At 51.3% G+C, this 13,684-nt stretch overlaps 1 protein-coding gene and 1 long non-coding RNA gene across 2 annotated transcripts in view; one reads left to right on the forward strand and one right to left on the reverse strand.

Annotated features, from left to right (window-relative positions):
* Positions 1-13,684, reverse strand: part of LOC147021206 (uncharacterized) — a 777,227-nt gene that overhangs the window by 129,193 nt on the left and 634,350 nt on the right. The window lies entirely within an intron of this gene.
* Positions 1-13,684, forward strand: part of LOC147021208 (uncharacterized) — a 126,033-nt gene that overhangs the window by 12,526 nt on the left and 99,823 nt on the right. Inside the window, 1 exon segment of the mRNA XM_085893697.1 lies at positions 7,512-7,944. Within this exon segment, the coding sequence (XP_085749823.1) occupies positions 7,524-7,944 (421 nt within the window). The 5' untranslated portion in view covers positions 7,512-7,523.

The raw sequence follows: 13,684 nt of genomic DNA on the forward strand, positions 1-13,684 counted from the left end.
CCAGCACTCTTCCTTCCTGAGCAACCGCGTCAACGGCGCCAGCTGCGAGCTGAGCTCGTGCACGAATCTTTGGTAATACTGCGCCATACCAATGAATGAGCGCAGCTGCGTCTTGTCGCGGGGCGGTGGCTTGTGCTGAATTGCCTCCACCTTCCGAGGGCCTTTCAACAGCCCCTCCTGCGTGATCTGCCCAAGGTATTCCAACCGTTGTTTGAAGAACGCGCACTTGTCCCTGTTCAAGCGCAGGCCGCACGCCTCCAATTTCGTCAGCACCTTGTCAATGTTAGCGAGGTGCTCCTCCGCCGTTTCCCCGCAATGAGCATGTCGTCCAGGTAGGTCTGAGCGGGCAGGCCAATGCAAACCTGATCCATGGCTTTCTGCCACAAGGCCGGGGCTGAAGCAATCCCAAAACAGAGTCGGGTGTATCGATAGAGCCCTTGACATGTATTGATTGTCAAAAGGTCGCTTCTCCCGCGATCCATCGCCAGATGAAAATATGCATCACGCAGATCAAGCTTCGTGAAGTATTGACTCCCTGTCAACCGTGCATATATCTCATCGATTGACTGCAGCGGATACTGCTCCATGCTGAGCCCCGGGTTAACTGTGGTCTTGAAGTCCCCGCACAATCGGACGTCACCATTCCGTTTCAGCACCGTGACGACCGGGGTAGCCCAGTCCAAGTTTGACACCCGTTCGATCACTCCACAGGCCTCTAGTCTATCCAGCTCACCTTTGAACTTGTCCTGTAGGGCATACGAAACCGGTCTTAGTTTAAAAAACGAGGAACCACCCCTTCCTTCATGAAGAGCCTTGCCTGCATGCCCTTGAGTTTTCCAAGCTCACCGCAAGACAACCCTTGATGCCTTTGAAGAATCTTCTCCAACTGATCCTCCCATTAGCTCGGCATGAGTTGTACAAGGTGAATGGCTGTCCAGTCTAGCCTGATGCGGGTCAGCCAGTCCCGGCCGAGGAGAGACGGCCCCCTCCCCCGCACCACATACAACGTGAGCGCGGCGACCTGGCCTTTGTAGACTACAGACACGTCTGCCATCCCAACTGGCGTTATCTTCGCGCTGGTGTACGTGTACAGCATGAGGTTTGACCTGATAAGCTTCGGGCCGTTGAGTCTACGCGCGGTCTGTTCGCCGATGATCGACACAGCCGCTCCTGTATCAATCTGAAATATGATCGGCGTCTTGTTCACCTCGATTTCCACCGTCATCAGTCGTGTCGCCACAGGACCAATTGAAAACAGGCTCATCATTGGCTGTAGGTTTCGCCCCGGGTCGCCTCGCACAGGTTGCAGGTCTTATCCCGGGTTGTCGGAATCGTCCCGCACATCGCCGTCCATGACTTTAACGGTGGCCAACGCCACTCGGCACACACGCTTCAGATGGCCCACCTTGTGACAATGCAAACACACGCTGTTCTTATACGGACACACCCGCCGAAGGTGTCGACCTCCACACCCCCAACATGCCTGTGTTCACCTCGCCGCCCGACCGGCCGCGGTGCGACGTCTGGCCACGGTCCGCACCGAAGGTTGCTCGTGCGGCCGGAGGCGCACAGGACATCGCGTGGCTTCCCGGGTCACCTGGCATGGTCTGACCGGTGATGGCACGTACATTCCTGCGTTCGACAGCCACCGCGGTTTCTACCGCCGTGCTGAACGTAATGTCCTCGCACTTCTGCCGTAGTATCGCCTAAACCATTTTCGAGTCTTGCAATTGAGAAATAAAACTTGCAATTGAGAATGAAACAAAACAATTGAGAAATCTTTGAGCCTGGCCGGACGTTCACCCGCCGTGAACTTGCAGGCGACGGCCAGATGTTTCACCCGCGCGACGAAATCCGCGACGCGCTCCCCTGGGCTCCTCGCCAGGTAGTCGAATTTGTACCGCGCCAGCTGTGATTATTTTTCCGGCGCCGTGTGCGCCTGCATCTTCTGCACAATGTCACCGAACGACAGCCCGGCATCTCTCGGCTTGTCCGGCGCAACCAGGTCACCGAACAGGTGCCATTTGTCAGGTGATAGCGTCGCAGGCAAGATCGACTTCTTCTTGCCGTCGTCCTCCACGCTGTTGGCATCAAAATGACATTCCAATTGCTCCGAAAACAACTCAAAGTCATCGCCGATGAAAACAGGAACTTTGCCATGAGCGGTAACCCGATTCTCATCCAACGTCGCCAAATGTAGTGTCCGAGGTGCAGACAGACAGACACGAGAGTGAAGTAGCAACTCCGCTTTATTGCCCGATCGGATGCACACTACAACAACCCCGAGCGGGCGAGTCATGATATATGAAACCCAACCACGTGATTACAAGCAGAAGCACCCGGCCCCCATACAGCACAACCACCGCCTGCCCTCAATGCCCCTCACCACTGTCTGCCATCACTGCCCCTCATCACTGCCTTCTCTCACTGCCTCTCACCACTGCCTGCCATCACTACCTCCACACCACTGCCTGCCATCACTACCTCCACACCACTGCCTGCCATCACTACCTCCTCACCACTGCCTGCCATCACTACCTCCTCACCACTGCCTGCCATCACTACCTCCTCACCGCTGCCTGCCATCACTACCTCCTCACCGCTGCCTGCCATCACTACCTCCTCACCACTGCCTGCCCTCACTGCCCCCTCACCACTGCCTGCCCTCACTGCCCCCTCACCACTGCCTGCCCTCGCTGCCCCCTCACCACTGCCTGCCCTCTCTGCCCCCTCACCACTGCCTGTCCTCGCTGCCCCCTCCCCCCTGCCTGCCCTCGCTGCCCCCTCACCACTGCCTGCCCTCGCTGCCCCCTCACCACTGCCTGCCCTCGCTGCCCCTCACCACTGCCTGCCCTCACTGCCCCTCACCACTGCCTGCCATCACAACCTCCTCACCACTGCCTGTCCTCGCTGCCCCTCACCACTGCTTGCCATCACTGCCCCCTCCCCACTGCCTCCTGCTCTCATTGCCCACTCACCACTGCCTCCTGCTCTCATTGCCCACTCACCACTGCCTCCTGCTCTCACTGCCCACTCACCACTGCCTCCTGCTCTCACTGCCCACTCTCCACTGCCTCCTGGTCTCACTGCCCACTCTCCACTGCCTCCTGCTCTCACTGCCCACTCTCCACTGTCTCGTGCTCTCACTGCCCCTCACCACTGCCTCCTGCTCTCACTGCCCCTCACCACTGCCTCCTGCTCTCACTGCCCCTCACCACTGCCTCCTGGTCTCACTGCCCCTCACCACTGCCTCCTGCTCTCACTGCCCACTCACCACTGCCTCCTGCTCTCACTGCCCACTCACCACTGCCTCCTGCTCTCACTGCCCACTCACCACTGCCTCCTGCTCTCACTGCCCACTCACCACTGCCTCCTGCTCTCACTGCCCACTCACCACTGCCTCCTGCTCTCACTGCCCACTCACCACTGCCTCCTGCTCTCACTGCCCACTCCTCACCACTGACTCCTGCTGTCTCTGCCCCCTCACCACTGACTCATGCTGTCTCTGCCCCCTCACCACTGACTCCTGCTGTCTCTGCCCCCTCACCACTGACTCCTGCTGTCTCTGCTCCCTCACCACTGCCTGCTGCTGTCTCTGCCCCCTCACCACTGCCTGCCATCACTACCTCCTCACCACTGCCTGCCATCACTACCTCCTCACCACTGCCTGCCATCACTACCTCCTCACCACTGCCTGCCATCACTACCTCCTCACCACTGCCTGCCATCACTGCCCCCTCCCACTACCTGCCATCACTGCCCCCTCCCACTGCCTGCTCTCACTTGCACTCATCACTGCCAGCTCTCACTGCCCACTCACCACTTCCTCCTGCTCTCACTACCTCCTCTCCACTGCCTGATCTCACTGCCTCCTCTCCACTGCCTGCTCTCACTGCCTCCTCTCCACTGCCTGCTCTCACTGCCTCCTCTCCACTGCCTGCTCTCACTGCCTCCTCTCCACTGCCTGCTCTCACTGCCTCCTCTCCACTGCCTGCTCTCACTGCCTCCTCTCCACTGCCTGCTCTCACTGCCTCCTCTCCACTGCCTGCTCTCACTGCCTCCTCTCCACTGCCTGCTCTCACTGCCTCCTCTCCACTGCCTGCTCTCACTGCCTCCTCTCCACTGCCTGCTCTCACTGCCTCCTCTCCATTGCCTGCTCTCACTGCCTCCTCTCCACTGCCTGCTCTCACTGCCTCCTCTCCACTGCCTGCTCTCACTGCCTCCTCTCCACTGCCTGCTCTCACTGCCTCCTCTCCACTGCCTGCTCTCACTGCCTCCTCACCATTGCCTGCTCTCACTGCCTCCTCTCCACTGCCTCCTCACCACTGCCTGCTCTCCACTGCCTCCTCACCACAGCCTGCTCTCACTGCCTCCTCACCACTGCCTGCTCTCACTGCCTCCTCACCACTGCCTCCTCACCACTGCCTCCTCACCACTGCCTGCTCATCACTGCCTCCTCACCACTGCCTGCTCTCACTGCCTCCTCACCACTGCCTGCTCTCACTGCCTCCTCACCACTGCCTGCTCTCACTGCCTCCTCACCATTGCCTGCTCTCACCACCCCGTACATTCTCACCACTGCCTGCACTCGTTACCCCCTCATAAGGCATTCACATTTTGAACAAACAGAGAGGGGGCTTTGAAGACGACTCTTGCGTGGGGCATCATTTCATCTCGGACCTGCCATGGGTGGGGGCAGTAGCAGAGCAGAAGCATTAGATGTCACAATGTGTGAAGAGAAATTCATTCATTCATTCATTGGAAGCAAGCGCACAGTGTGTCGCCACATCCACTTTCCACTGGTACTCCAGGAGTCTCCATCTGGCCATCTCCCAGCCAAATGCCTGGCTCATCCCCATCACTGTGGGATTGGACATTGCAAACAGACACCCACTAAAAGGGAAGCCTCAGATTAACCCAAGGAGATTTTTCTGGTGGACGACACCTCAGCACTACCACAACATACACAACAGTTCATTGAGGTGGCCGGAGTGCAAATACTGCCACCAAACTCCAGGGCAAGGTAACAAACTGCAGGAGGACGTTCACCAGATATGGATGGCCATTGGCTCATAAGGAGCTCCTCCACCCTTTTGGTAGGTTTTGTATTTAATCCTGCTGGGTGTCCATGAAAGGGAAATGAGGAAGAAGACAAGGAATAAGAGGTTCTTCCCGACCATAGCTTTTCTGCTTGCTTTGTCCTTATTTTGTGCAAACATGGTGTTATTACCTTCGCAAACTTTGTTGCGAAGGTTATGTTTTGATCGCTGTGTATTTATTTATTTATTTGTGAATATGTGTGTTTGTTTGTTTGTTTGTTTGTTTGTTATTCACATAACTCCAAAAGTATTGAACTGAATCGCAGCAAATTTGGTGGGATGATTGGTTATTATCCGAGGACCATTTGATTAGATTTTGGGAGCGATCGGGTCAAAGGTCAAGGTCAAGGTCATGAAAAGGTCAATATCGTCTTTTTACCATAGCGCGGTCAATTTCTATCCAATTTGCATGCAACTACTGCCAAAATGTTCAGAATTCAATGCCCCATCTTGTGATATGTGACATGACGCAATGACATAACCCTTATTCGCGGTTGGGAGTCAAAGGTCATGGGGGGTCACGACATTGCAAAATCTGCGGTTTTAGTCATAACACGGTCAATTCTTATCCGATTTGCATGAAACCAACACCAAAATGTTGACTGTTCTGTTGCCCACACTCTAATACCAATTACAAAATTAAGAGTACAAAGGTCAAGGTCGAGGTCATGAAAAGGTCAAAATCGTTACTTTGCCAAAGTGTGGTCGATTATTTATTTATTTTTTTTTTTTAATATCCAATTTGCATGCAACCAATGCCAAAATGTTGTGAATTCAATGCCCAATCTTGTGATATACGATATGACACAATGACGTCATTACCTTTGTTAGCGGTTTGGGTCAAAGGTCAGGGGGCTCAATGACCTTTATTATCATAACGCGGTCAATTCTTATACAATTTGCATGTAAGTAGATTAAAAATGTTTAGAATTCAATTCCCTATCCTGTGATGTGTAATATTTGACAGTGACTTTATTGGTGAGTTTAAAGCATTGGGGGGGGGGGTGTCACTGAACTTACAAAATGTGCATACCTTAGTGGCACGTACGCACACTAAACAAAAAAAATGTTCCTTTTTATAAATTAGGAGCCAGCTGACTTATTACTTGTGGATTGCGCAACCACAACTAGCTGATGTCAACCATTCTAAAAAAGCACGATCACCTGATGTGTGCTTCAAATGTGTCATTCTTATGTGCCATGATGCTTTCGGCTGCTGGTGCAATTTGAAGATATTAAAAAAATAAAAGATATGCACATTTTACAGTTGTAAGGATGCAGGTAATAAAAACGGATTAGCAGTCAAAAACATAGTTCTCTCCATGCAAACCAATGGGACTTGCAGGAGAAGCGTATTTCACAACTTGTAGTTCTATTTATCGATAGTACTTCAACCCCCTATCGTGCAACTAGCTAATGTCATACGCTCTACATATAGTACACACAGCTGAATTAGTACTTTCAGATGTCATACTTTCTGAAAATGAATGTTTGTTTGTTCACAATAAATAACTTATTTAGAAAAAACAGAAACTCGTGTGTGCTAAATGCCCAGAAAATGCCAGAAAATAATTTCTTATAATGTGACCTGTTGTCATCAGATTGACTTGACACCGACACCCAAAAAGGTCAGGGAGTTCATACAGAAATTGTACAATGTACGTGAATCAGTGTTAAACAGCAGGAAATTTAATGTTTTTTTCAGCCATCATAACACACATGAGATGGCAGATGTGGTATGGGATTAAATACCCTCACAATCAACGGTTTCTGGGGGGTGGGGCAAAATGTAGCGTTGGCGAAGGTATGCACTCCACTGAGTGCCCGTTGTAGTTGTTGATGCATTACCGTTTTGGTCATGGACTGATTATTTGCTTACTCATGAAACAACAATGAGAGACCAAGGCAGGGGAGTTGAGGTGAGGGGTTCTTTCACTCTTTACTCTTTTGGTTCTTTCATCTTGATTGCAGTGGCTGCTGGTTGCATCATTGCTGTGTCAGTGATTGTGGAGTCCCCCTGCAAATTCAAGAAGAAATTTGGAGTTTGGGCAGCGTGCCAGTGATAACTTGCCTACTGTTCGAGGAAATTGCCATGGGATCTTTAATATTATATCCACCAACTAATGCTGTGAGAGGGGATGCCCAGTTAAACTTTCATCCGAAGGATGGCAAACGCATTGATCGCTTTTCCTGTGTGTGAAACACCACGGCGACAGTTTATAGCCGTGTCGGGATTCAAACCCAAGGTAGATAACTCGGGGGCAAGTGTGCCTTCCTCAAGGCCATTCTGCCAGCGCACATGGGGTGAACAAACTGGCTGTAAATCCCTGCATTGGTTGGATAAAATACAGAGTCCAGAAAATAACATGGATAACTTTTCCTTTGTTAACACAATCATTGTGTTCCTGGCAGGTCATCGGTGAAATGGACAACTTCTTGGAATGGCTCCAATCACAAGGTCTGAGAGCAGAAACAGCCCAAGCAGTGATCAGTGTATTTGGAATTGAGAATCAGAAGGTTCTTCGAGCTTGTACAGACTCCGATTCATTGCGAACAGAGCTCCTCTCTCTCGCCAAAGAGAAATTTAAATTTGCAATGTATGCTGACTTCTGTAAATTTGTGAAATATTTTTTGAAGCCGCAGGTTGTCCAGCTTGCAGGCTCTTCTCTGTTGGGAAGTCTATTCGTCAACTTGGAGAATGTTATTCGAGAACTTTCCAGTTTCTGCCATAAGTTTAGTGGATTCCAGAAGGTGCAGCTGGAAAATGTTCCTGGTTTCCGGGGAATCGGTTTCAGTGATGTCTGCAACCTCCACCATCAGGATGATGGTTTCACACCCAAGTCTGGTATGTCACTATTTTATACACCCTTTCATGTCAAGAAATACCTTGATGTTAAACCATTGATGTGTTTGTTTTTCTTGTAACTTATGGAATCTCTTTTGGAACAATTTTTTGTTGGCGAAGACATTTTCATTCATGATATGCAAAGGGAATGTTTTTTCTTCCAACTCGCATTCAATTCCAAAGTGTTCCATGTTTAATTGACGCAGGCATGATCGGCCAAATGGCCTCCTTCTGTGCAAAATTTCCTTGGAACAGCACATTTAAATTATGCACATGCAGAAAGTCGTTTGTTTACCAATCGTATAGGCATGGACAGAATGAGGGACATCCCATGGGAGAAAGGATTTTGTTCACCACATAATATCTGGGCTGTGAGCTGCAACCTGGATTGAAAGATCTGTCAGGATGGAGCGGAGGCTTCAGATGTTTGAGGTACACACATTGAGGGATGGCGGAGAAGGTTTTGGGTGGGCGTAGGCTGAGTAGATGTGGGAGGGGGTGAGATGAAAGGTAAACTATGAGGGGCAGGACAAGTTGGGGGGGGGGAGTTTGGAGAGAATGGCGTGAGGGGGATGCAGAAAGAGGGGACATGAAGTGGAGGGATGCTGAAGAGTGGGACACGTGGGTTTGGAGTCGATGTTTGAGAGAGCACTGACACGGAGTGTTTGACTGCAAAACATCGTGAATGGGATTTGATTGTTGTGTGCAGACAACCTCTGCCCACACCTTCCTATGATTCCCATATTTCACTTTCTGAGATGAGCATCGTGGGATGGGTGGATAGCATTTTTTTCAAAGCACGGAGAGAGGTCGACCTGTACAACCTCAGGATGGATGACAGAACCAGCGTTTCCGTGAGAGACACCTTTTCAAAATACGCCTGTGTTGAAGAAGAAGAGGAAAATAAATCGCAATGAAGAAGAACACGTGGAGTGCTGATACCAGATCAAGAAGGGAAGACAAGCATTTCAATATGTTTTCAAAGGAAGAAGCGTTTTCTTCAATGACAAGATTGATGACAAATGAAATCCATTGAAATCACACCAAGTGGGTTGATTCAGCCGGTCATCCTTCTGAGGTCGGCAAAATGAGTCCCAGCATACTGGTAACATGGGCACTGCATCAGCGGCGCAGCCATGCGAACAGAAATATGATTTAATCAGCAGCCACAGGTTGCATACGAAACAACATCTCCTCTCCCTCTGAAGGCTGGAGTGTCCCAAAGCAGTTTTTGAGGTCCAGTCCAATTCATAATCTTCATGAATGATCTCTGTCTCTGGAAAATCCTCTTTTGTGTATTTGTTGATGACCTCACCCTGTGCTGTGGCATCCCTCTTTCTTCAGACAGGTTGCCTGCAGCATCTTCCCCCTTTCCAGACCTTGACAAAATCGCAAGAAGGCAAAACACTGAATATATCTTTCAATCCTGACAAGTATTATACTCTCATTATCCCTCTCAATAAGGTTTAACTGGTAACCCCCCCCCCTCTCCTCCACACCCCATCTACTTTTCTAACAATCTTCTTGAAGTTCAGTCACTTAAAATCGTTGGTCTCACTGTCAGCCATGATCTTTCTTGCACAAACCACATTTCAAAGTTGTCCTCAAAAGCCAACTACTGACTCTGCATCCTTTGTCAAAGAAAGTCCTTCCTTGGCACACCTGAACTCCTCTCCATCATCCTTTCTTGAACACTTGCAATGATCATAAATATTAATATTGAACAAAAATATATTGAGAATGGTACTCAGAAGAGCTCATATTGTTGTGGGGCTGGGTTTCGGTGGCGAGCACAACCGCGAGAGGGAGCAGTGGAGTTGGCTCCACCAAACACACCAGAATTTAGGTCGTGACCCTCGGATAAGTCCGGAAGGCACTGTCCCTTACTGGACCATGAAACGCCAATAATTCGACTGCGTGGAGTAGGGTTAATTGCCAACTTTAATATACCTAACTGGCCATGCGGCAAAGCTTACCGGGGAATTCACACCCTCGACAAGCCTCGAGCGGAACGAGCCATTACCGTGTCACCCGAGCGGATGGTTACCGAGGCCCGTCGGTCCAAATGCACAATTACGGCAACAATGGCCTTCCTAATCCCCAATATGCACCGTGGCAAACCAATGGCAGAAATGACAAAGAGCTGGTACATTCAACAAGAGGGGAATTTATTAACAATAATCGGGGTAGGAGGGAGCACGTAAGGGCAGAGTTATCCGAATAAAGAAGGGTATCAAATATACAAGCAATTCCTTAAACAATTCTACTTAGAGACAGGGCCCACGGACACACACGCGCACACACAAATTCCCATAAAGAGATGGACCTCGAGGTCTTTATTGCCCCTCCAGCTCGGAGGGAAGACGAGCTGAGGGAAGAGAACGTGCTGGCTCCCTGGCCGCGTTCGCACGGCTTAACGTCTGCACCGTCCCGGAGCACCAGTCACCAAAGAACGGACCAGGGCAGTCGAACCCAGAGGAGGTGAGACGAGGTGATCTCCCGTGCTGAGATGGTCGACCGCTTGTAGTCATGCGTCAGACGAGATGCCTCGGATGTGCGCGATGCAGTCAGCCGCAGACCCAGACAGAAGCGCGCTAGAACAGACGGGACGCAATCCTCAATCATCTGTCGTCGTCCTTTTGGGGTGCGGTCTGCTCCCCCGTCGCCTGGTCCCATTGGGTGGACGGCATGTCACGGCTCCGCCTTCCTGCAAAGGACCGCCCCGGCTCTGGTCTGCGCATCGCCCATTGGGTGGAAATTGACGCATACCCTTATTTGGCGCGCAGCCAGAACGAAACGCTACGTGACCATTTTTGGTGCGAAATCCACAGTGCCTGGGATATGGAATTCCACCCACGCACACGCCCGCATGCCGGCGAGCAAGCGAAGAATTCCGCGAGCAGAGTGTTGTCGTTGTTGGGGTAAAAATCCTATCAAAATAACTGTGCAGCGCACATACACTTAATCACCCATTAAACATAGGACGGGACCCCACCGAGAAACGCATACTTTCCGATATAACTGATCGATTAGGACCTGAATGTTGAGTGCTCATGGCTGCCAGATTTGTATCAATAGCTCTACCAGGCTGAAAAGTTTACGTTTTGGATTGCACTGATAGGCCGGATCTGGATCCAGACCTGAACCAAAATCAAATCGGCTTTTTAGTTTTTTTGTATACCTTGTCGACGCTCGTATGAGGTCAGGTCAGGTCAGGTATGGGAGCATCCGCCAGAGCAGCACGTCGCTGCGTCCACTCTCCGCCGCTACTCCAGTGGCCTCCATCTAGCCATCCCCCAGACAGATGCATGGCCCATCCCCATCTCCTTGAGATGCCGATCAACCTGCTGCAACCACGAGATACGTGGTCAGCCCATTGGCCTCCTCCACTCATGAGAGTCCCTCGCTGAGAGAATCTGGTGAGCAGGATTAGCGTCAGGAAAACGAGCCACATGTCCATACAGCCGCAGCTGACGCTCATGGACTATGCAGGTAGCAAATCTCATTTGAGTCTTTCTCAGCAACCGCTCGTTGGGCACAAAGTCCGACCAGCGATAGCCAAGGATTCTTCGAAGAGACCTGGTACCAAAGGAATTAAGTCTCCGTCTCAGATCCTTGGTCAGAGTCAAAGTCTCGCATCCAGAGAGCAAGACTGGAAGCACCAAGTACCTGAAGACTTGAACTTTCGTCCCCCCCGCACAGGTACCGGCAGCGCCACACCCCATTATCCAGTGAATCCATGACTCCCCGGGCCCGACGCAGACGTCTATTGACCTCTGACCCACAGCCGGCAGAGACATGAATATCACTGCCAAGGTCAGTGAATCTCTCCACGACCTCAATATCCTCACCACAAACAGGCACAGGCAGGACAGCGGCATCCAAGACATCATTGAAAGCCTGGATCTTAGGTTTGACCCAGGAAACCCGTAATCCCAGCGGCTCCGACTCCTCATTCAGCACATCGAGGGCCCCCAAAAGGATATCTAAAGTCTCCGCAAAGATGACTGCATCATCTGCGAAATCAAGGTCAGAGATCTTGACATTCCCAAACGATGCACCGCTGCTTGATCTCTCCAACATCCTCCCGAGAATCCAGTTCATACAAGTGCTGAAAAGTGTGTGGGCCAGCGCACACCCCTGACGAATTCCAGGAACAACTGAAAATAAGTCAAAGATGGTACCACCACATCTCGCAGCACTCTCAGTACCAGAGTAGAGTTCAGACATCAGATCAATCCGTTTTGGTGGCACCCCACGAAGACTTAGAATCCTCCATAGGGCATCCCAATTCACTGAATCGAACGCTTTGCAAAGATCAACATAGGCTGCAAGCAGCCCCTGCTGAAACTCTCGTCTGCGTTCGGTGAGGGCCCAAAGAGCAAGGATACGGTCAATCGTTGAACTCTTTGGTGTACAGCCTGACTGCTCTGGATGCTGCTGCTCAAGCAGATAGTGGCGAACCCAATCAAGAATTATCCGAGCAATACCTTGCCTGGCACTGAGAGCAGCGTCACCCCTCGGTAGTTGTTGCAGTCTTGGCGATCACCCTTCCCTTTCCAGAGAGGGACAACAAGGCCCCTCTTCCAGTCAGTTGGGATGATGCCTGTGTTCCAGGCAGAGCACAGTACTGCATGCAACGACACGAGTGCAGCATTTCTATCAGCCTTGAGAAGTTCAGCATGGATGCCACAGATCCCTGGAGCTTTACCCCATTTCAACCGGTTCACCGCAGCCCATGTTCCCACAAGCGAAGGTGGACCGCAGTTGATTGGAGGGTCAGCAACAGGGAGTGTAACACCCCTGATGTCCTACTCGACAGCTGGTGGATTAACCTGGCACAACGGATCAAAGTAACCGGCCCAGCGGGCCTTCACATCGGACTTCTCTGTCAAGAGCCTCCTACCCTCTACTCTAACCACAGTGCACCGAGGGATGGGCTCGGATGAACGCAATGCACGAATTCCCCTGAAAGCAAGACTAGAATCCCTTGACCACAGGTGATGCTCTACCCCCTCACAGATTCCTCACAGATATGCCTCCTTGTCCACCCTTAGCGCACATGCAGTTTTACGCCTCAGCTCCCTGAATAGCTCAGCTCTGCCATTCAGCCTGGTGTTTTGACTCTGGTCAATTGTATTCAGTGTCCCTTCAGAGACAAAATTCTTCTTTGCCCTTCAGTGAGTTCCAAGATATCCACCAGCAACCTCAAGGACGGTGGTCTTGAAGGCACTCCACAACTCTTCAGGACTCCTCAAATCTCCACTCGGCTTGTTCGCAAACTCTTCAGCTACCCTCTCATCCTTGAGCTTGCCAACATCCAGCCCTGGCTGGGATGGTACCATTCTCCTGGATGTAAGGTGCAACTTCAGGGTTGCTACAACAAGCCGGTGCTTAGTATTGAGGAACTGAGCACTCCGGTAGACCCTGCATTTCTGGATCATCCTCCAGCGAGGACATGGTCAATCTCCTTTGCCACACCGCCAGCGTTGGAATACCAAGTCAAGCGATGAGCTTGTGGGTGCTGAAACCATGAACTGGCCACCCTAAGTCCATGACTTCTTGCAAAGTCAAGGAACTTAGTGCTATTCTGGTTCATAGTCCCTGACCCATCGGGACCAACACACGTCTAATAACCATCCCCATCAGTTCCAGTCGATGCATTCAGGTATGGGAGCATGTGCCAGAACAGCGCGTCGCTGCGTCCACTTTCCGCCGGTACTCCAGGGGCCTCCGTCTG

The sequence above is a fragment of the Eptatretus burgeri genome, chromosome 8, assembly GCF_056783735.1.
Source record: "Eptatretus burgeri isolate ZD-2024b chromosome 8, Ebu_testis_v1, whole genome shotgun sequence".
Classification (NCBI taxonomy): Eukaryota; Metazoa; Chordata; class Myxini; order Myxiniformes; family Myxinidae; genus Eptatretus; species Eptatretus burgeri.